Here is a 20,418-nt window from a genome sequence, read left to right on the forward strand (position 1 = left end):
TCAGCCAACTCACTTCTTCCATCCATTGTAGCCTCACTGCCCCTCAACTGTGGCAGTATTCAACATTCCAAAGTTTTAGTAATGCAATTAATTAAGAGGCATTTGTAATTTGTTAGCATAGTGTAAGGGGTTAGGGTGGAAAAGATGGGGAAGATATATCTTTTTTTCTTTTCTTATGACTTCCATTTTCTTACGTGATACAACAGGAATAATTTATAAGGAGTTCAAAAAGGTGCTGAGACACAGTACTGTACATTGCATAAACATGGAGTCAACATGTGCAGATAAAGTAGTCTCAAAAGAAAAGCAAAACATCTTTCGGAGTTATAGTTCTAGGAGGGTTGTTGATCATCAGAGGACACAAGTCAGCCACGAGGGCAGTCACCAGTAAGAGTAAAAGGAATGGGTTTAAGCATTGAATATTTACCTCTCGTTAGGCTTCATCATTTCAGTGAATACATTCTAAAAGTGGAGCAAATAATTAGAAATCAGGGCGAGTTCAATGGGGGGGGGGAAGTGGGAAATGAGGTAGAAACAGGACTCTCTTTTAAAATCCAGTACTCCAGAGACACAAGGAGTCTAACTTTATATTCTCACAAAAATGGATTTGGCAAAGAGGAGATAAAAGAAGGGAGTTAGGAAAAAGTAGTAAAAAGGAAAAAAAGCATTTCTAACTGCTTTACAAATATCATTCCATTTGATCCTCATAACAACCCTGGGAGACGGGTACTATTATTATTCTCATTAGAGTGTTACATTCAGTTTGGCCCCGGAGGGCAACCCTAGAGCAAGGAATGGAAATAGAAGAGAGGCAAATATAGGCTTGATGGAAAAGGAAAACTTCCTGATGATTAGAGCTATCCCTAAGTAGAATGGGCTGCCTTAGGAGGCAGTGGATTCCCTCCCCCTCTTTGGAGATCTTTCAGCAGAAGCTAGATAATCACTTGCCAGGTTATGTTATAGTGAGGATTCTATTTCATGCATGGGTTGGACTAAATGGTGGTGATTAGTCCATTCCAATTCCAAAATTCTGTGATTTTCACGTGCAGTGAGGACAAAAGCCATGTGCTCTCTATTCTTTCTATGCTTAAAGAGACAATTCTAAAGACTGATCCCCCTCTCTCCAGGATCCTTGTCCCAAGCACAACAATCCCATTTACCTTAGCTGGGCACCCTACTTGAAATAACAGACCCATAGGCCATCAGTATAAGTAAATTTATTTCTATGGCAGAAGTGGTTGTCTCAACAATAGAAAAATAACACTATTTGCAGAATCAGGAAGTACAAATATACCTATACACATATAACCTATGTAGGTGTAACCTATGGCATAAGTCCTAGTTTTACACATCAGCAAGCCATTCTGGATTTCACAAGGAGCAAATACACAGCCAGTCAAGTTCTGTCAATGTGTGAGATGAATTAAGTGCTAGGCTTCAGTTCTACAAAACAGAAAATACAGAAGATCTAGTTGAAAGATGTTTCCATATTCTCTCCCCCCTTTATTTTTTTCTAAAGTGAATGTAGTGCTCATGAAAGGTGCTAAATTGATCAATGGAAGACTTCAATTCCCAGAACCAGCCCAGGAAGCAATAGCTCTACACCCCAATCCACCAACTGTGGCTGGACCAGGGGTCATGACCTGAGCATGGAGGAAGCACCTCCGGTATTAGGGAGAGGATTTTTCACCAATTTAAATAAATCCTTAGTTTCGTGACTAAATGCCAATGCAGCTGATGAAACAAATATTATTCCTTGGGGTGGGGCACAGAGAAGAAATCCACTTTGTCTTAGCAATTATCATGCCCCTCCCCACCAACTCCTTTTTTGTAAAAGTCTAAAAATTGCAGCAGGGTTTAAACTCATGTATAACTGCAAAATTTCTATCATGCTCACCCATTTACTTATTGAAGTTTTGGGTTAATATAGAGAAAATAGATTTTTGTAGGACTCAAAATGAAAGGGGACTAATTATTTGGCTGTGTCTACATGGGTCTGACACTGACAAAAATATCCAAAGTCATCAGGATAAGTTGAACAGTTTTTGAATATGATTCATTTTAGATAAATCCCTAACGATTCCTGAACTGCTGAGTCTTAAATGGCTGTTTGTAAACTGAAGTGTGTGTGGGGGGAAAAGAATTATTATCATTCAGTACACTATAACTAACTACACATTTCTACATATATAATATTCAATGTTTTAGTCATTTAAGTACCTCTACATAAACCAGTGTGGATTTATTTCAATTGTCTGTAGTTTTAGGAGCAAAGTTAATATAATATTGAAATTACACAATTAGCCTAGACATGAAGGTGCTTATGAATCCTGGACACATATTACACAACATCCTAAGTAACATTACTGAATGGCAGAGAATATAGCACATTCATTTTTCCTAGAGCGAAAAAGCTATATCACATGAAATATGTACTACTTAGTCACAATGAGTTATTGCCTACCACATTTTTTTTATTTTAAATACACTAACAAACTGACAGAAAAACAGCTAAAAAAAGAAAAAAAAGCAACAGTTTTGTTGCTACTTGACCTAGAGAAATCCTACCTATGACTTATAAATGTTTACATGAAGATATGCATTACGTATGGGAACTTAGAAAATTCACTTCAAGTGTCCCTCCCTCTGAATACGAAGCCGTTCTTTTTCTATCTGCAAGCGTTCCTTTTCAATCTGAAGTTTCTCAGATTCAAACTTCAAAAACTGCAACCTGTCTTTTTCCAGTTGCAAGCGTTCTTTCTCAAGTTTCAATTTCTCAGTCTCTAAATCCAGGGGCTGCAGAATGTTTTTTTCTGCTTGGCCGAGATCATTTTCCAGAGCAGGTTTCTCCAAATGGACAACCTGCAACCTCAACTTTTCTCTTTCAATCTGCAGGCGCTCTTTCTCTACCTGGAGTCTTTCATGCTCCATGTCTAAATGCCACAACCGTTCTTTCTCGATTTGCAGGCGCTCTTTTTCTATCTGTAGTCTTTCTGCCTCGATATCTAGCCGTTGCTTTTCTATCTCAAGCTTCTGTTTCTCCAAGCTTATAAGTAAGTATGAATCGTCATAAGCAGACTGAGACTGTATTGAGGAAAGAGTACCAAACTCTTTGATGTGGGGGAAATCATCAAGCTCGTTTTCCCTCTTGGACTCTGGCACCACGGAGGATAACATTTCTTCTTCTTCTTCTTCCATTTCAAACTGCAAGAAAAGAAAAGAGAACTGTTTAAGTATTTATTTACAACTTCAGTGAAAGCACTTTAATTCCCAATGTTGTTTAAAATCTGGATTGCTTAGCCACACAAAATAAAACCGCATGTTAAAATTCCCCAGATGTCAAAGCAAAAATATGAGTTATGATGAAAATCTGAAGGCTAACATAAGAAACATGTTTCTATGTATAAATAAAGGTATGTATTTGTGCATGTGTGTGTATATATGTATGTTTATATATATACAAATATAATCATACATACACATATACATATATTTTTCTCCAGTCAAGGAAGGCTTACATGCTAACACTGCACACAGAACCAGGCTAACCACTTACTTCAAAATTCTGTGGACCCTTCTCTTCCTCTTCTTCTTCTTCTTCCTCTTTGACTTCTGTTAAGGAGCCATCTGCTTCCTTGAAATCAGCCGTATTTTGCCAGTCCAGATTTGACTCATTTGGGAACAAAATCTTCTCATCCAACTCTTCTGTGAGAGAGTCATTGAAATCTGACGATGAAAGGGGGAAGCCAGAGCCCACCAGCTTTATGTTTGCCTTCAACCATTTTCTCTTCATAAGTGCTCTCCAATCCAGGTATCGTCTTTTCACCTCAGTCCCGGTTCTTTGTTCTCCTTCTCCCACAGCATTCACACATTCAGCAATCTCCTCCCAAGCCTTCCGTTTCATCTCATTAATTGTTGTATTGAGCTGCTTGGAAAATATTACTTCTTTCCTCTTTCTAATTTCTTTCAAAAGGGTCTGAGTTTCTTGAACACTAAAATTGCTTTTCCTTTTTCTTTTCAACTGCTTCATTTTCCCAACTTGAATACAATTTTTACCGTCAGAGCAATGTAAAAGTACTGAATGATCTCTAGAAAGTGCAGGTACCAAAGACAATCCCTAGTTGGCACTTTTGTTTTTAAATTATAGCTCTCTACTCAGCTAGAAACACAAGTTGGATCCTAAAAGGAAAAAAGTAAAAAAATCAATCAAAAAACCCAAATCAATCCCCAACACATATGGTGCATATTTCTATCCAATAAACTTTGTTCAACAATAATGAAGAAACATTACTCCAAACTGGCCATTGAGAAGAGAAACACAGCTGCATTTTTTAATATTTCAATTTATAGTGTAATTTTAGGGGTATATTAAAAGTTCCAATGAAAGGAGCTACTCCCAGTGGTTAGAGTATTAGCCTTGGAGTAAGGAAGCTCTACTTTGTACTGACTATGTGACCCAGGACCAGTCATTTAACTTCTCAGTGACCCAGATGGCTCCTTAGCCATTTTAAGTTGTAGAGCTGGCATTGATCTGCTTTATTCAAGATTTCCTCAACAGGAGTTCCTTTCATCCACAGAAGCACAACACTTTTTAACCTGTAAAGCACAATAAAAATACAAACTCTTGCTGTTGACAATGAAATAAAAAAAAAATTATCACAGCATATTTTAAACAACTTACCATGAAGTCACTGGGAAAGTTAAAGAGAACTTTGTGAATTACAGAAGCTGGATTCCAGCTCTAGATCTAAAGGCTCTATAATTTTTAGCACCCTGGGCAGACAGCCATTCTGGGCATTCTTTGCTACTAATAGTAAAGTCATGTATGATAGGACAGGTCACTAAGACTGAGCTTTGGCCCAGCTAAGTGCTGCCTCCCATGAATTCACGTAGCAGACTTCCTGTGACTGCCAAATCCCACCATCCTATGACTCTAGTAGAATCATGTCTGACTCAACCACACTTCACATTTCTATTCCTAGTCTTTTATTCTATTAAAGATTCTATTACCATTCCATTAACATTTAACCAGTCTACCACATAAGAATTTGGTGAGTAAAATCACCACAAGGTTGCTGAATATGAAAATCTTATTTGACAGCACTGGTCCACAGAATCATGCTGACCAGATGTGCAACATTTGCTGAAGACATGTTTAATTATTTAGCAGCCCCCACTACATCCTGCAACTAATTTGCAGGGGCACTGGGGAATATTTTCAATTTTGGGAGAAATATATTAGTTTAATGTAATTTAGAGTTTCAATTTTTAATTGCACCACAGTCCTTTTGATGACATTCTTGAATGTTTGATGTTTTTGGTTACTTGTACTTCCAGCTCCTTGAACTCTAATTTGTGGTAACTTATCTTTGCAAAACTGGGTTCCACGGCTGTTGTGATATTTTTAAAAAATCAATGCAAAAGAGAAAATGAGGGTGGTGGTGCCCAATCTGATTCCAAGATTTTGGAAGTTATATGGTATCCAACAGGTACACATATCCCATTAGTAACTGTGGATATTTAAGACTGAAAGAAAAACAAATTTTTTTTTCAATTGAGATGTATTCTTTCTCAAACAGCTATTCAAGTGTTAGGACATAAATACTTATTAAGTTTTTTGGACCTAACTATTTAATAAGTGTAACTGGTAGGGTTTTTTTGGCCACTGGTACCATGCAAAAATTCCTAAGGCACTAACAGCAATGTGAGCCAAGAAAGTTTGGAATCCTCTGGCTTAGCCAAAGTTTAGAAAGAAAAAATATTTTTTTTCAAGTTTAAAAAAATTCCTAAGGTTATTATTTGAAAGCATTTCTCACTGTACCACCCTTTAGTTCAAACTTTGAGGTCTAAATACCAAAACACCATTAAAAGGTGTCATAATTTAAAATATAAGCAGATAACAAATGCACTCAAAGGTTTGAACTATCTGTGCTCTATAAGAAATAACTATTGGCTGTTATTATCCATGCTTTCTGCTCTTGTTTTTTTAAATACTTTTCTTTCTAGAATATTTGAGTTAAAGTAACAGAACAAAGATCAAAAACAAAGAAATAAAATCTATAAAGTCTAAACCATTAGATAAAGAGGCTTAACACCCTCATTTTGCAGATGAGGAAACTGAAGTGTTAGAGATTGTTTCACTTTTTATTTAAAATAACATTACTCAAGCTAATAGCCTTTAGAAAATACATTACAGAGCAATTATGAACCAGGTTCTGAGGAATGAGAAAGACAATTTAACAAACTCATCTATAATTCCTAGGACTATAAAATAGAAAACAAAACAAGATTGCACAGACAACATCCTGAATCAACCAGACATTTTAGGAAACCTGTCCCCTTCTTTTTTTGCAAAATAAGAAAAAACTGATAGTAAAAACAGAGATGTATCATATAAAGCTTTAAGTAACTCTCCCATTAATGTCTGTTACTGCTCAATATATTACTCTGCATTCTATTGACTTATACCACCTAAAAGAGACATAACAAACTTGAAGAATTCAAAGGATAATAGGAAGAATGAGTGAAAGGGGTGGAATTAAACCAAGGTTAACATAGGCCCTAGGCAATCAGGGGGCCAAGGGCAACAGTGGCAGAGACAGCAGCAAACAAATAGAAAAGCCCAAATATGAGGTACTACTATTTACTTAGGAAAGGCACAAGGATCCGTCTTGAAGAATCTGAGTATTGGTTGTTAGGCAAGGATTGTAAGGAGTTAATAATTACTGTTAAGGAAAATCTTGCTGATAGTAAAGGTTGTAAAAGACTGGAAAAATGTTACCAATGCAGGCTAAAATATCCTTTCCTGGAGGTCTTTTTTTGTAAAACGTAGAGGGCACAGAGAGATAGAGACCAAGATATAATTTGTTATTCGGGGAGTAGGGAAGAAGGTAGAGGTTACTTGACATGAAGGTCAAGGTCAACCAAGATCAACCAGATCTCAAAATTCTCTGGACAGCACAGAAGTTGCTATTTTGCATAAAGCAGGGATTCTGCCTGGATAAAGTTAATAGTTTCTTTAGTATGGTGTCTCTCAAACGCTATCTCAAGTGTAAAAAATAGAGGCTTTGGAGGAAGGGTGACTTAACTCAACCCAGGGGGTTGGTAGGTCTTAAAAACTTAAATGGGTTTCTGACCATAGTTTAGGTGAGAGTTGAGGGAGAAGAAAAAGGGACACAGTAGTTTGATTTAGAGAAAGAGGCAACAGAGGAGGTTTAAGCAAAGGTCAAAGAGTAAGCATATTCTTGACCTAGATTCTGTACTCCCTGGTGTTGTCTGGTTGATAAGTCTGAAGGAAGCTTCATAATTATTGGATGAGATGCTTTGCTGAGAAGCCTAGTTGAGAGAGTTGACCTAAACTTTATAGCTATTGGATAAAGATATCAATTGATAAGAACCTCTTTGCCTAGGAATTTCTCTATGCATAAGAGATGGAGTGACTCCAGTAGACAGCGGATGAAGTTGCAAGTGGCTCTGGCAATAATACATACAGCTGAGGTCTATTGTACAGGAGCAAAAAGGAAAAAAAAAAGGGCCAGAAACAAAGAAACAGAAACATAGAACACAATTATTATTGTCCTTTCTTCCTAAAAGAAGCTTATTACCTAACCATGGCACTCCCCAGTGAATGGTACAGACTGCCTATAAAACCACTGAAAAAACTGTAACCATAGCATGCCTAGGAAATAGTTTCAGAGTATCCTAGGTGATCTAATGTGTAAAAAAAAATCAGACTTGGAGACCAGCTTGGAATAGAGAAACATGCCTGAAACACAGTACTTCCTAACAGGGCAAAGTGGAGAGTGATACCTGTCACGGAGTCTGGTAAAGTGATGGCTGATGGAGAATGGCAGAGACTGATACCTGACGTTGAATGAGTCTGGCAGAGAAGCAGGATTATATCGCTTGATGCCTTTCTGTTACATGAGAAATGTTTCTATTTCTATTTTAATGAGACTTTCTATTACAAAAGAAGACTTTTTTAAACTCAGAGGTCACATTAGGATTCTTATTTGAGAAAGAATTAAGAGATTTACTGAGGGCTTACTATGCATCAAGCGTTGTACTAATAGAAAATATATGATATAGTTACACACAGAATTCTTTCACACATTTTTAATGCATTTGTGTCTATATATGTATGTATAAAGATAAGAAGGTTTAAGTATGGTGCTACCTGAAGACAAGGGAATGGAAAATTCCTAGCTCTTCCAAACACTATGTTTTTTTTAAATTGTTGTGGGTATCTCTACAATGGTACTACTACTACTACTACCAATTCTCTCCACCCTTGATTCCTTCTCCTCTCTTAAATTTGCTGATGTCTGTCGGTCGGCAGACTATTAATTTCCAGTAGTATGAAAAATGTTTCTCAGGTAATTACAGTTTAAATAGTATTTTCTTCCATAGAGGCATAAAAATGGGATTTAAGAGACACTAGGTGGAATCAGTGAATTCACAACATCCCTAAATAGCAATGTTTATAGTCCCTCCAGTTTAGTCTATATTAGAAGAAGCCAAATCCTTATGGAAAAACTTTGAATAATATTCTATTATTACTATTTCAAAGGATTTTGTGATGTTTTATTTTTATTTCTGGGTTCTAGCAATTTCCCTTGTTTTGTTGTTCTTATGTGGTTAATATCATTTTGAAAAATTCCCCCATTGTGCTTTCTTTATTCTAAGCATTCATGTGGAATAACTATCTTCTGAATTGCAATGAGGCACTGCTGGAATGAAGGTCAGTCTGAACTACAGATTCAGAAGGGCAGAAAATGAACACTTTGGGAATAAAGATGTAGTTTTACAAAAATGTACAGAGTACACAAAAGCTAATGCAGAAAATGAACCAATAAGCAAACTTCCTAAAATGAACTATCTGTTAAGAACTCCCAAGAGATATTTAAGGTTAAAACCAAAATCAATCAAGTCAGGAAATGATTTGACAAGCTTCTGCACCCTGATTCCCATATTGGTGCCTATATTGACCTTTACTATTATCAAAAGTATGCTGTCTACTCTTGGACACTTAAAACATATAGAATATTAATATTTGCAATATAAATAATTGTGTTTCTAGACAAGGACAGTATCTATAGCCAAGAAATCATTAAATAATTTTAATGGAAGAAGAAACTGGGATCTTGGTATGCTATATACACAGAAAAATAATATGGATCTTATATAAAATGTTAAAATGGACTCTTCAGTTTAAATTGTGTTGTCCTGCCTCATCCTTACTCTGATAAGCCAGAGCCGCTGGGAGCTTGGCTGAGCCAACATTTTATATATAAAAACATCAAAATGGATAAATAACACAATTCCTACAGCCTTCAAGATATGTCATAGAAAAGAAGTAATTTTAACTTAAAAGCTATTCCTATATTTATCTAATTTTCAGAGCAGCTCTCAGTGACCTCATGACTACTACCTTTCCTTTCATTCCTCATGGCCACAAAAGACCTTGAAGTAAAACTGTTTCTGGTAGTGTAGCCCTCTTTATTTAAAGGTCACTCTTGCAGGAGTTCCTGTTTTAGCTCCTGGAAAGCAGAACGCAAGGTCTCTCATTTGTTTTATGTGGTCACTAGCCGTGCACATCTCACAGTAGTCTCCTATGCCTACAGACACTAATAAGTCCTGATTAGCAAGAAATCTTACAAAATCTCTTTTCTGTGGCAAATCCTCCTCTAGAAGAAGAGGAAAGACTTATTCCCCCCACTGTCAACTGCAGGGTACCAGCAATGTCCTCCATAAGTTAATTTAGTGCAGTCAATTTACAAAACCCACTCTCTGTTAAAAGAGAAAAAAAAATTGCCGTAGGTCTCTCCAAACAACAAAGTGAGGCAGAGAAATGGAAAAATTAAGTTGAAACGCTTATATGAATGCGAATATAGGAAGCCTATTGCCAGATTCAGTTCATTTAGAATTGGCACGAGAACTAAAACTAATTTAGAGGGAAGAAAGCGTATCAGAAAATACTGGGCCATTTGGCATTTCAAACTGGATGTCTCATAGGTACCTCAAACTCGGCATGTCAAAAGCTGAACTTGCCAACTTTTCTGGAAATTCCACTCCTCCTCCAAGCTTCCTATCTCTATCAAGGATATTGCTAAAGTTCCAATCACCTAGATTCACAACTTTGGAGTCATCCTCAACTCCTCATTGTATCAGCCACCATATGTAACTAACAGCCAAGGCTTGTCCATTTTAAACCCAATGTCTTGCATAATTTCCTTCTTTCCACACAGAGTCACCACCCAAGTCCAAATCTTCATTAATATTATTCACATGAAATACTGAAATAGGCCTTAATCGATCTCCTTGACTTAAGTCTCTCCTCCCTCCAATCTATCCTCCATATAGCTGTGATAGATGGAGTGATATTCCTAAAGTATGGGTCTGGATTTGTCATTCCGAAACTCAATAAACCTCAGTTACTCCTTTCAGCCAATTCCTCTGTTTGGCCTTTTACAACCTGGTTCCAACATATCTTTCCAGTTGTGTTATACATTACTCCTTTTCATAGGTTTTTCTGTCCAGCCAAACTGACTTTCTTGCAGTTCCTTGCACATAATATTTGGTCTCTAATCTCTGTTCCCTTGCACAGTCTGTCAGTAAGTCAAATCAATTTATTTATTAAGGGTCTACTATTATGTGCTAAGCACTGTTCTAAATATGATACAAAGAAAAGTATGACAGTCCCTGTTTCAAGATTACAATTTAATACAGAAAAACACATGCAAATAATTACAGGAAAACATTGAAATAATCAGCATAGGAAAGGCACTAGAATTAAGAGGAATCAGGAAAAGCTTCCTGTAGAAAATGAGATCCAAAGAAGCCAGGAGGCAGAGATGAGTAGGGATCAAATTCCAGGTATAAGGGACAGCCAGTGAAAATACATGGAGTTGGAAGACACAGTATGTTGTGTGAGAAACAGAAAGAAGGTCAGCGTCACTGGATAGTAAAGTAAGTGGGAAGTATAAAGTTTTGGAATATAAGTATAAGTATATGGGTTTTGGAAAGGTGGGCTGGGGCAGGTAACCAGCAGGCTATCACAACAGACCAAATGTGAGGTGATAAGGGCCTGCAGCAAGGTGGTGGCAGTGTCAGAGGAGGGAAGGGGCAGAAATTAAGAGATGCAAAGGTAAAATCAGCAGTCTCACTGTGGGTAGCTAAGAAAGCTAAAGCAACTCTATTTTGTCTGCAGTTCCTCTGTCTTTTCTCTGACCATTTGTATTGCAATCCCCACCGTCTTCTACCTTCCTTTCTGCTGAGACAGCAAATATCCAGAACAGTCTTGTCTGTTAATGAGATAGCTAACCTGAAGAAGAGTCTGTCCTGTTAATAGCCCCACCAACAAGCCCAGTCCAATTAAGAGGTACCCCACACCCAATTTACCTCCTGCCTAAACTGAAACCTATATAAGCTTTGTCCTTTCCTTACTTTGGTTCGGGTGGGGCTCCCACATTATCAAGCTCCATGAATCCCTGTTGGTTCTTAAACTGCTGGTTCTGGCTCTATTTCTGGTTCCAGTTTGTTATGGCACCAACAATTTTACCCACACCATCCTCCCTCCTGCCAGTAATGCAATCCCTACCCACTATGTCCCAGAATCTCTAATTTCCTTCGAAGCTCAATTCAAGTGTTCCTTCTAAGCGAAGGTTTTCCTGATTCCTTACTAGTGGCCTACCCCAACCATTACCTTGAAACCCTTTGCATATATGTGTGTGTGTATATCTTATGTATACTTTTATATTTATGTTATCTCCTCCCAATACAATATAAACTCTTTGAGGGCAGGAACTGGTATTTTTCTCCTTATGTGCCTAGCACCTAGTCTGGTAACTGTCTGACATTTAATGAATGCCTTGTTGGTTGATAACAATACCAAAAATCAACATAGAGAACGCATGGTAACCAACACAACATTTAGCAGATAAATCCTAGGGTTTTGCCAAAGGTAAACTATGAATAATTGACTTGTCTAGTAAGAAAAAGCTAATAGGCATCAGAGTTAGGATCTGAACCCAGATCTTTCTGACTGTAAACTCAGATATCCAATACACCATTCTCCCTCTGTTCCAGGAAATATACATTACAAAATCCAGCAGATTTGATACTTATTGAAGATGAATAACTATTTTGAGCAAAACAACATAATTATTATATTGAGAAAGTCTACTGATTATAATTACCTAAGCAGTATCTAACACAAATGCTGCACCAATAAATAGAAAATCAAATCAATAAGGTCATCTTTCCTCTAAGTAATGGAAAAGTAATTTGTCCCTGATAAGAAATGTTAGTCATCAAAGTGAAGCTTATACCTCCTTTTTTTAGGTTTATACAAACTCTTACAGACATCAAAACCGGCTTCTTGAACTGTTTTTAATTTTCATCATTTCCACCCTTCAATGATTCCATGGTCTCTCCTCACTTGGTCCTCCCTCCAATCATGCTGAGATCAGAAACTAATCCTCCAGAACCTAATCCATGTCCTCCTAACAAACTCTTTAAAGAGTACCCCAACCCTGGGGTACTTTTTTAACATTACATAGGGACCAGAACAAAACTATACATTTGTTACCTCTTGCTCTAAGTTCATAGCACTTATAAATATTACACAGTTGTCACACATAGCACTTGAAAGCATATCAAAGTTAACCTCAGAAGGCTGCTTTGGAAAGGGTACTCTAAGAATTATTATCCCCATTTTACCGATGTTGAAATAAATCCGAAAATGTTAGACGTCTTATTCAGCTAGTAAGTATCAGTGCTAGGTTTTCAATCTAGGTCTCTCCTAACTTGAGAAAGTCCACAAGAAAAGCCAACACACGTTCTTATATACCACACTTTAGACTAAATAGTACTGTTTTAAGTAAAACTGTAAGATAAGCTAATTAGCCAGAAGAGACTGAAAATGTAACCAGTGATGCTCATATGACATCACCACTGGGTTGGATACATGAAAGAAGGAAAACTAGGATAGTTAATAAAACATCAATATAACATACACCCATATGGGACAACAGAGTAGCAAACAGATTAGTCTGTCAACCAGCCATGAGCTTTAGGCTTATTCTTTTCAAACAAGGCTGACCATGAGATGAAGTAGGGTCCTGATTGTTTGGATAGGGTGTAAGATGTTCAAATCTGTGACTCATCACTGTAGAAAACTCTAACAATGCAGACCCAAATCAACAACTATTCTGCAACTTTACTGTCGGAAAGTTGTATGAGTGACACTGAAAGGCTAAAAGACTTGCCCCAGGTCACAAAGCCAGGAGGTGCCAAAAGTAGGACCTGAACCCAGGTCTTCCTGACTCCAAGGCTGGTAATCTACTCCCTATGACATGACAGGATTCCTAAAAGTAATGTTAATTCTAAGCTATAGGACAATCTTAATTTTTACAGTCTGAGAAAGATTCTTAGTCATGTGCTGGTCTCTGTGCTCAAAATACTCAAATGGATCTGTGAACAATACCTCCAATAATGTAGATTACAGGGCATCTGTGTCTGTCCATACTTTGAGATTTTTGTCCTAATCTTCCCATAAATTTGTCACAATGGATTCACCTAATGGGCTGGGAATCTTCTTTGTCTGCGCATGACATTTCCAGGATGGCAGTGGAGCAAACAGGCTATCCATTGGTTGACCCTCATCCTTATCACTTGATCAATATATCTTTGTGCAAGAGGTGATATTTGCTTTGAGTAATTAATAGGATTTTTATAGGTAGAGATTGGAATGATGGAAAGTGGGGGGGTCAAGGATGGGGAAGAGAAAGGATTCCAAGTTTGTGGAATGGCATGGGCAAAATGTATTGGCAAAGTATAGTATGATATCAGAAAAAAAGTACAGCTGCAGATGTAAAATTTGGTTGGAGATGAAATAGTGAGAGTCATAAGGCTGGAAACTAGTTTGGAACCAAGCTGTGGAAGACCTAATATATTAGCTTCTAGAAATCAATTCAAAATTCATGTCTTAAAAAATACTATGACTAGTCAGTTGCCCAAAACTGACGACCATAAATGTTCACATTTCTTAAAATTCAAGCATTTTATCCCATCCTGACAGCTAGCAATAACTTGAACATCCTAAAAATTAAATCATCAGAATTGACAATAGAAATAGAAATATACCCCCTGATTAATTTACTATGAGTTGCCCTGCTCTTTGTATTCAAAGTTGAATAGTGATAGGATTGCTGCTACTACCTAGGTCAATACTACACATTTCTGAACATTATTTTTTGATTTGTCAAGTACTTACCATTTGCAGAACCTGCTGTAGGCTCAGCTTCCTGAAAGTTTTGGCCCAGAGTCTTTGAAGAAAATGATCTAACCTGCTCCTTCATGTGGCTTTGGAAACTTGGCTATAAGCCCCAGCCATTGTCTGAAATTCTGCTTCAGGACATTTACCCTGCCATTTCTGGTTGTCCCATTGCAGCTCTCCTTCCAATAGTTGCCTAGGTAGGATAAATTCTGCCACTAAGTCTCTTGCTCACCAATTTTTAAAAATGTGAAAAGGTGAAAGACTTCTGAGTACAGCATTATTATGCCACTAATCTGTTTTTTAAATCCTAATACCTAAGTGAAAGGGGAATCAGTACTTTTTGCTTCTGTCTCCCCAGTAACCACTTTCTCACTCCCACCCTGAAAAAAAAAACAGATTACTCTGAAACCTCATCATTGCTACAAATGATGGCAAAGAATTATTTACCATTTGTCCTTTACAGGAATGCTCCCTAGCAAACAATGACTCCGTTTTTCTGAAGGGTGAAAGAAAAGCACTGGCACTTTCCATCCTGGGACAGTTTTTGGAGGTACAATTACTTGAAAATAAAGAATGGATAGCAGAGAGAATTAGACGATTTGGAGAAACTACAGTAAATTCTGGCTAGTAACATTTCTTCAAAAGATTTTTAAAAGGCTGAAAAGCTGTAGCTACAAAATAACTACAAACAATAAATCCAGGAGGAAAAAAAACACCAAAGCAAGCAGACTGCATGGGACAAACTAATTTTTGCTCATTCCTGAATTCTTACATAACATTCATTCCAATGGGGGGAAAAACCTGATACAGTTTATCTTCACTAAAACTTGAGGTACTGACTCAACGATGTAGGGGGACTGGAAAAGGGAGAGGTAGGGTGTTTTTGCATCAGGTTTCCTTAGCAGAGTTTCTAACTAGAAACAATCTAACCCTTGGCCATGCTGCTAGCTAGGCCACTACCTGGGTATCCCTGGGGAAAGGCGGCTGGAATGAATTCCACTGGGCAGTGATGAAGCAGGAGATAGATATTTCGGTCTAGGTTCTGTTTTTTTTGTTTGTTTGTTTTTTGGTGGGGTTGTTTCTTCGTAAAGGGTTGCAGGGCGAAAGGAACAGGCAATCTGGGGTATCGGGAATCCGGTGCAGGAAAAAAGAGTCGAGGTTGGGGAGTAAAGCACAAAGTCAGGGGCTTAGAGCTGAAAGAAATCTTACAGGTCACTCTTTATGGATGAGGACAGTGATCTGCCCAAGGGTCACACGGGCAGTGCCAGCGACGGGGACCTGAATGCACATCCACTGCCAACCACTTTCCGCTACAGTTGCCCGCCGTTGTTGTATCTTGGAGGGAAGCGTCTCGTTTTCTAGCCTGCTTGGATCTCCCATCCCCCATTCCTTGCACGCCCCTCCCCCACTCCCATCCCCCACCTCCTGGCCTTTTTCCTCCGCCGGGAGGAGATGAATGGTGTTCTGAGTGTTTCACTGGCGCTTTGCACCATTTCTCAACCCCAGGGCCGGCCGGCTGAGGGGCTAGGACCAGGGCCAAGGCCGAACCAGGGCCAGGACCGAGCTAGGGAGATCCTGGAGAGCCCTGGCTAGCTATCTGGTTCTCTCTCCCGCAGAGGTTATTATGCCTGCCGGGAATGCCCCCCCCCTTCTCTGCGGCGAGGTTACCCTCCATTTGGAGAGGAGGAGCTCCGAGGCCATGCACTACGCACGGAGCATGGGCTGGGGTTGGAGCTGCCGCCTCACCTGCAAAGCAAAGCCGCGCCCCTCCCCAGCCTCCACCTGCACAGAAGAATTTCCCCCTTGCGGGAAAACACTCACCTGCGGGCCCCACCTGCACGTCCGGAACTTCTCCTCCAGGAAAATAAATAAATTATGCCTCCTCTTTCCTCTCCTACCCTGCCGTCGTCTTCCCGCCCGCTCTACCTTTCCAGTGTCTCCACGGGTGGCGACCGCTGCCACTCAGCTTGTATCGTTAGGCCATTGGCTCGGAAGGATCTGTCAATCTGGCTGATCTGCCCGCCCCAGGGTTAGCGTCACAATGGGAATCGAACTCACGAACTGTTCCCCGGATTCCTTCTCAGGAATGCTGCTGCTCCAGAATTCGTTATTTCCACTTCTACGCTCTCTCTTTGGTGCACGCCGCTGTCTGTCACAGGAGCTCTCGACGGGGATTGGTCCCCTGCGACATCCGAATCTGTTGGGTTTAAACGAGGTAAAAGCAGCCAAGAGTTCCCATGACCTGGGTTCTTTACCAGCAGGGAGGGGAAAAGTGGGCCTGGGAGTACCCCTTGGTAAAACTGGAGGAGACCAACCGTAGGGTAGATAGAGGAAAGAAGCCCCGGGGGTGAAGTCCGGAGGAAAAGGCCGTGTCCATGGTGTCAGACGTGTCCTATATCCCGTCTTTGGAATGGAACGTCTATACTTGAATCTTTTAGGAAGGGAATCTTATCCAGCATCCTCCATAAAATAAATGGGAGAGGGGAAAATGGTTCTTTCTACTTCACTTTACTCAGTGTTGCTTTTACATGATATATCTTTTTGCCCTTCATTAGTGCTGGTGACCTTGCTGAATGAGAGTTTTGTTCGCATACTCAAAACTAGCGAACCTTTTAAAAAATGTATTGGAGATTGACATACTTTCTGTAAATTACCTTTTAAACTCCTCGAATAGGTGTTTCATGAACACCCACATGCATGAATGGTATTCAGTCATTCTTGTAAACAAATAACAAGAGTAGTGTCTTGAGATCTTTTCTATTTTAAATAGAGAAGAGCCAACTACCAACTTTCTTAGATACAAATTCCTGGCCTGAAAGTTTCCAAGAGGAAATCTTTAAGTTAGCTCAGGCCACTGACAAAGACTAGGTCCAAGGCAGGCACCCAGAGTTAAATGTAATTGGGAGATACTTAACAAATAAAAATGCATTAGAACATAGATAATGTTAATATGTGGGTTTCTGAGTCAATAATGCTTTAGCAGGGATTCTTATGTATGGCTTATGGCCTCATTTCTATTTGATAGCACTGACAAACACATGCTAAGACCCATCTTTGAATTTCTGTGGTTAATACCATAGGCCCAATAATGAACTGGCTAGAATATCCCATGGATATAAAGACCTACTGCCCTTCTGCTGGGGACCCACTGAATACTGTGGAATTAACTTCAGAAAACAAATAGTGAAAAAGTCACTGACCAATAAGCAGTTGGTGATGGGAGAGGAGCTCTGAAGAGAGATTAGAAATGGGTAAGTAGCTCAGATTCTTAAAATCTAGCCAAATGCTGAGATTCTTAATATCTGGCCTGTTTGCAATAGCGATACAAATGTTTAGATTCCTTAAGAGTCTGACCAATATGGCAAATTCTTTAAATCTCATTCACTGCCAATTGATATTCTAATAAAACTTGTCTTTGGCTGAAGGAAGGCTTGGGTTGAATTCATTTGGACAGGAACTGGGTGTTGTGATTTCAGGGTCCTATAACCCCTAAACCTTTAAGCCTCAACACAACCAGCACTGGGATCCGAACCCACCTCTTTTGACTTCAAATGCAGTTCTCTGTCAAACATACCACATTGCATTTCTTACCAGTTATGCTCTGATGTGAAACATATAACCTTCTATTCCCATCTAATATTTTAATGGCATGAATTCTTTAAATATTTAGAGAATATATTTTGACATAAGGCATATGTTGGTGCTTCCAAAACCTATTTTTTTATCAAACTATTTTCTAGTTTTCCTGGCAGTTCTTGTCAAAGAGTCCCTTCCCCAAAAGTCTGTGCTTTTGCATTTATCAAATAAATCTGTCAGCTGCCATTAAAAAAAAATGGATAAGTAGATCTGAGAATCATCTGCATAGAGATAATTAAACCAGTGGGAGCTGATAAGATCACCAAGTGAGATAGTCAAGAGAAAGAAGAGTAGAGGGCTCAGGACAGACACTGGGGGAACATCCATGGATAGTGGATATGACCTGGAGGATAATCCAGCAAAAGATACTAAGAAGCAGTCAGACAAGAAGGAGAAGAGGAGAAAGCAGTGTCTAGAGGCATTGTCTAAATCTAGAGTGAAGAGAGTATTCAGGGAAAAAAATGACCAGTGTCTAAGGTTAGAAAGAGATAAAGAAGGATGATGATGGAGAAGAGGTCATTAGATTTAATGAGTAAGAGATCATTGTTCACTTTAGAGAGAATGGTAAAGTCAAGAAACCAACTGTAGAGGGTTCAGAAGACAGTGCTAAGGCTAGGTGTGATGTCATATGCCTATACTCCCTGCTACTAGAGTCCCTGAGACTAATACTTAAATGTTCAGGAGTTCAGAGTAGGGATAAAACAGATCAGATATCTGTACTAATTCTGGTGTCAACATATGCCTAAGCAGGGGTGAACCAGCCCAGGTCTGAAATAGGATATTAAATCTTTAGTGTAATCAGTAGTGGGGTCAGGCTTATGACTAGGTGCTGAACTTTCAGTATGGGTGAGATAAGAGACTCAGTCAAAAAAAAAAAGTGAGGAAAATGGAGACTTCAGTTGTAGAAAGCTTTCTCAAAGAGGCTAACCATGAAAGAGAAGAAAGATAGTAGCTAGTAGGGGTGGAATGATTAAATGAGTATTTGCTTTGTTTTGAGGTTGGAGGAGACATGTGCATGTTTTCAGGCAGCTGGGAAATAGTAGATTCGGAGAAATTGAAGATTAGTGAGAAAGTGGGGATCACAGAGGAGGCAGCCTATTGGAAAATATGGGATAAAATTGGATCAAGGAAACATACATAGGGATTTGCCTTGGCAAGAAGAGGAGATATGCTTTAAGGAGAAGGGCTAGATTACAGGTTTGGGGAACCTATGGCCCTCTAGGTCCTCAACTGTGGCCCTTTGACCGAATTCAAACTTCACAGAACAAATCTCCTCAATAAAAGGATTTGTTCTATAAAACTTGGACTCGGTCAAAAGGCCGCTCCTGAGGACCTAGAAGGCCACATGTGGCCTAGTGGCCATATATTCCCCAGCCCTGGGCTAGAATCTTCAACCTCTTATGAAGATAAAGATAATGGGAGAAGACATCTGAGCGATTCCAGATGAGGTAAAGGGGCTGACCTCAGTGAATGGCCTTATTTTTTTCAGTGAAATATGAGGCAAGATTGTTAGTTCCAAGGTTTGGGATGGAGGTAGGGTGCTATCAATGGCTTGAGAAGGGATGAAAAAGTGGTTTGGAAAAGCCACTCTGATGAGTGAAATATTGATTTGATTAGGGAGGTGTAAAAAGATTGCCTTGCCACAATGAGGGCCCAATCAAGATTATGTAACACAATTTGTAGTGGACCCACTCAACATGGTTTAGTGATTTTCTCTATCTTCTTTCACTAGCATATATATAGGAAGTAGATAGTGGAGTAAGAAAGTTGAGGGTTGGTTAGCATGATTGTTGATGGGACCTATACGCAAGAGACTTGAGTGTAGGAATAGCACAGAGTTTAACTGATTCACCAAGGGGTTGAGATAGGGAAGGGAAGATATTATAGCCAGTAAAGGGGTGATGGGCTGGGAAAGAACTAAAGGATATGAGAAACAGGGTTAGGGATCATAAGGCAAAGTGAAAGGTAGAATGATACAAGGTTTTGATTAGATAAAGGAATTTTGGAGTTTATGATTATGAAAGTTGAACACTTGTGGGTGATGGCTATGTCAAGGTTGTGACCTTTTTTGTATTTTACTGAGGTAGAGTAAAAGAGCAGGTCACAGGAATGGGTACATTGAAGAACTAGAAAGATAAGATGTTTGAGGGAGTATTAGTGTTATCTGTTGATGTCCCCTAGTATAAAAGCAAGAGTTGGAGTGGAGAGACTGTAAGCCAGGAACTGAATTCACTGAGGAAGAAAGGAGAGTGTCCTAAGGTTTGGTAGATAATAGCTACTAGAATAAGATTTCTATTTCCTAGGCAATGTGACCCTGGAGTCCATACTTTTAGCAAAAGAGGGAGATTTCTTGGGAAGTGTTACAGAGTTTCTTGAAAGTAATCCCAAATTGGAGAATTCAAAGATTACACTTTCTTAAATGAAAAGAGAATTCCCTGAGCAATGTTGCCTCTTGGATGAAGAAGAATTCTGGATACAGCAAAGAAACTGATATGGAAGAAAGA

The 20,418-nt window shown here is 39.0% G+C and overlaps 1 protein-coding gene and 1 long non-coding RNA gene across 3 annotated transcripts in view; one reads left to right on the plus strand and one right to left on the minus strand.

The window, feature by feature from the left end:
* Window positions 1-1,200: 1,200 nt before the first annotated feature.
* Window positions 1,201-16,189, minus strand: MSANTD4 (Myb/SANT DNA binding domain containing 4 with coiled-coils). Of its 2 annotated transcripts, none has more exons than XM_020996090.2 (3): window positions 16,100-16,189; window positions 3,557-4,179; window positions 1,201-3,204 (listed from the first exon to the last, which is right to left on the minus strand). In XM_020996090.2, the coding sequence occupies exons 2-3, from the start codon at window positions 4,028-4,030 to the stop codon at window positions 2,626-2,628; spliced, it is 1,053 nt and encodes a 350-aa protein (XP_020851749.1). In that variant the 5' UTR covers window positions 4,031-4,179; window positions 16,100-16,189; the 3' UTR covers window positions 1,201-2,625. The 2 variants fall into 2 exon arrangements, with proteins under 2 accessions (XP_020851749.1, XP_020851750.1); XM_020996091.2 differs by lacking the exon at window positions 16,100-16,189 and adding an exon at window positions 14,276-14,563.
* Window positions 16,190-16,364: 175 nt separating this feature from the next.
* LOC110214944 (uncharacterized) overlaps window positions 16,365-20,418 on the plus strand; it is a 29,004-nt gene continuing 24,950 nt past the window's right edge. The window contains exons 1-2 of the long non-coding RNA XR_002326395.2: window positions 16,365-16,493; window positions 17,359-17,529. This is a non-coding gene — a long non-coding RNA (uncharacterized LOC110214944). The remainder of the gene's footprint in view (window positions 16,494-17,358; window positions 17,530-20,418) is intronic.

The sequence above is a fragment of the Phascolarctos cinereus genome, unplaced genomic scaffold, assembly GCF_003287225.1.
Source record: "Phascolarctos cinereus isolate Bilbo 61053 unplaced genomic scaffold, phaCin_HiC Scaffold_726;HRSCAF=1367, whole genome shotgun sequence".
Lineage (NCBI taxonomy): Eukaryota > Metazoa > Chordata > Mammalia > Diprotodontia > Phascolarctidae > Phascolarctos > Phascolarctos cinereus.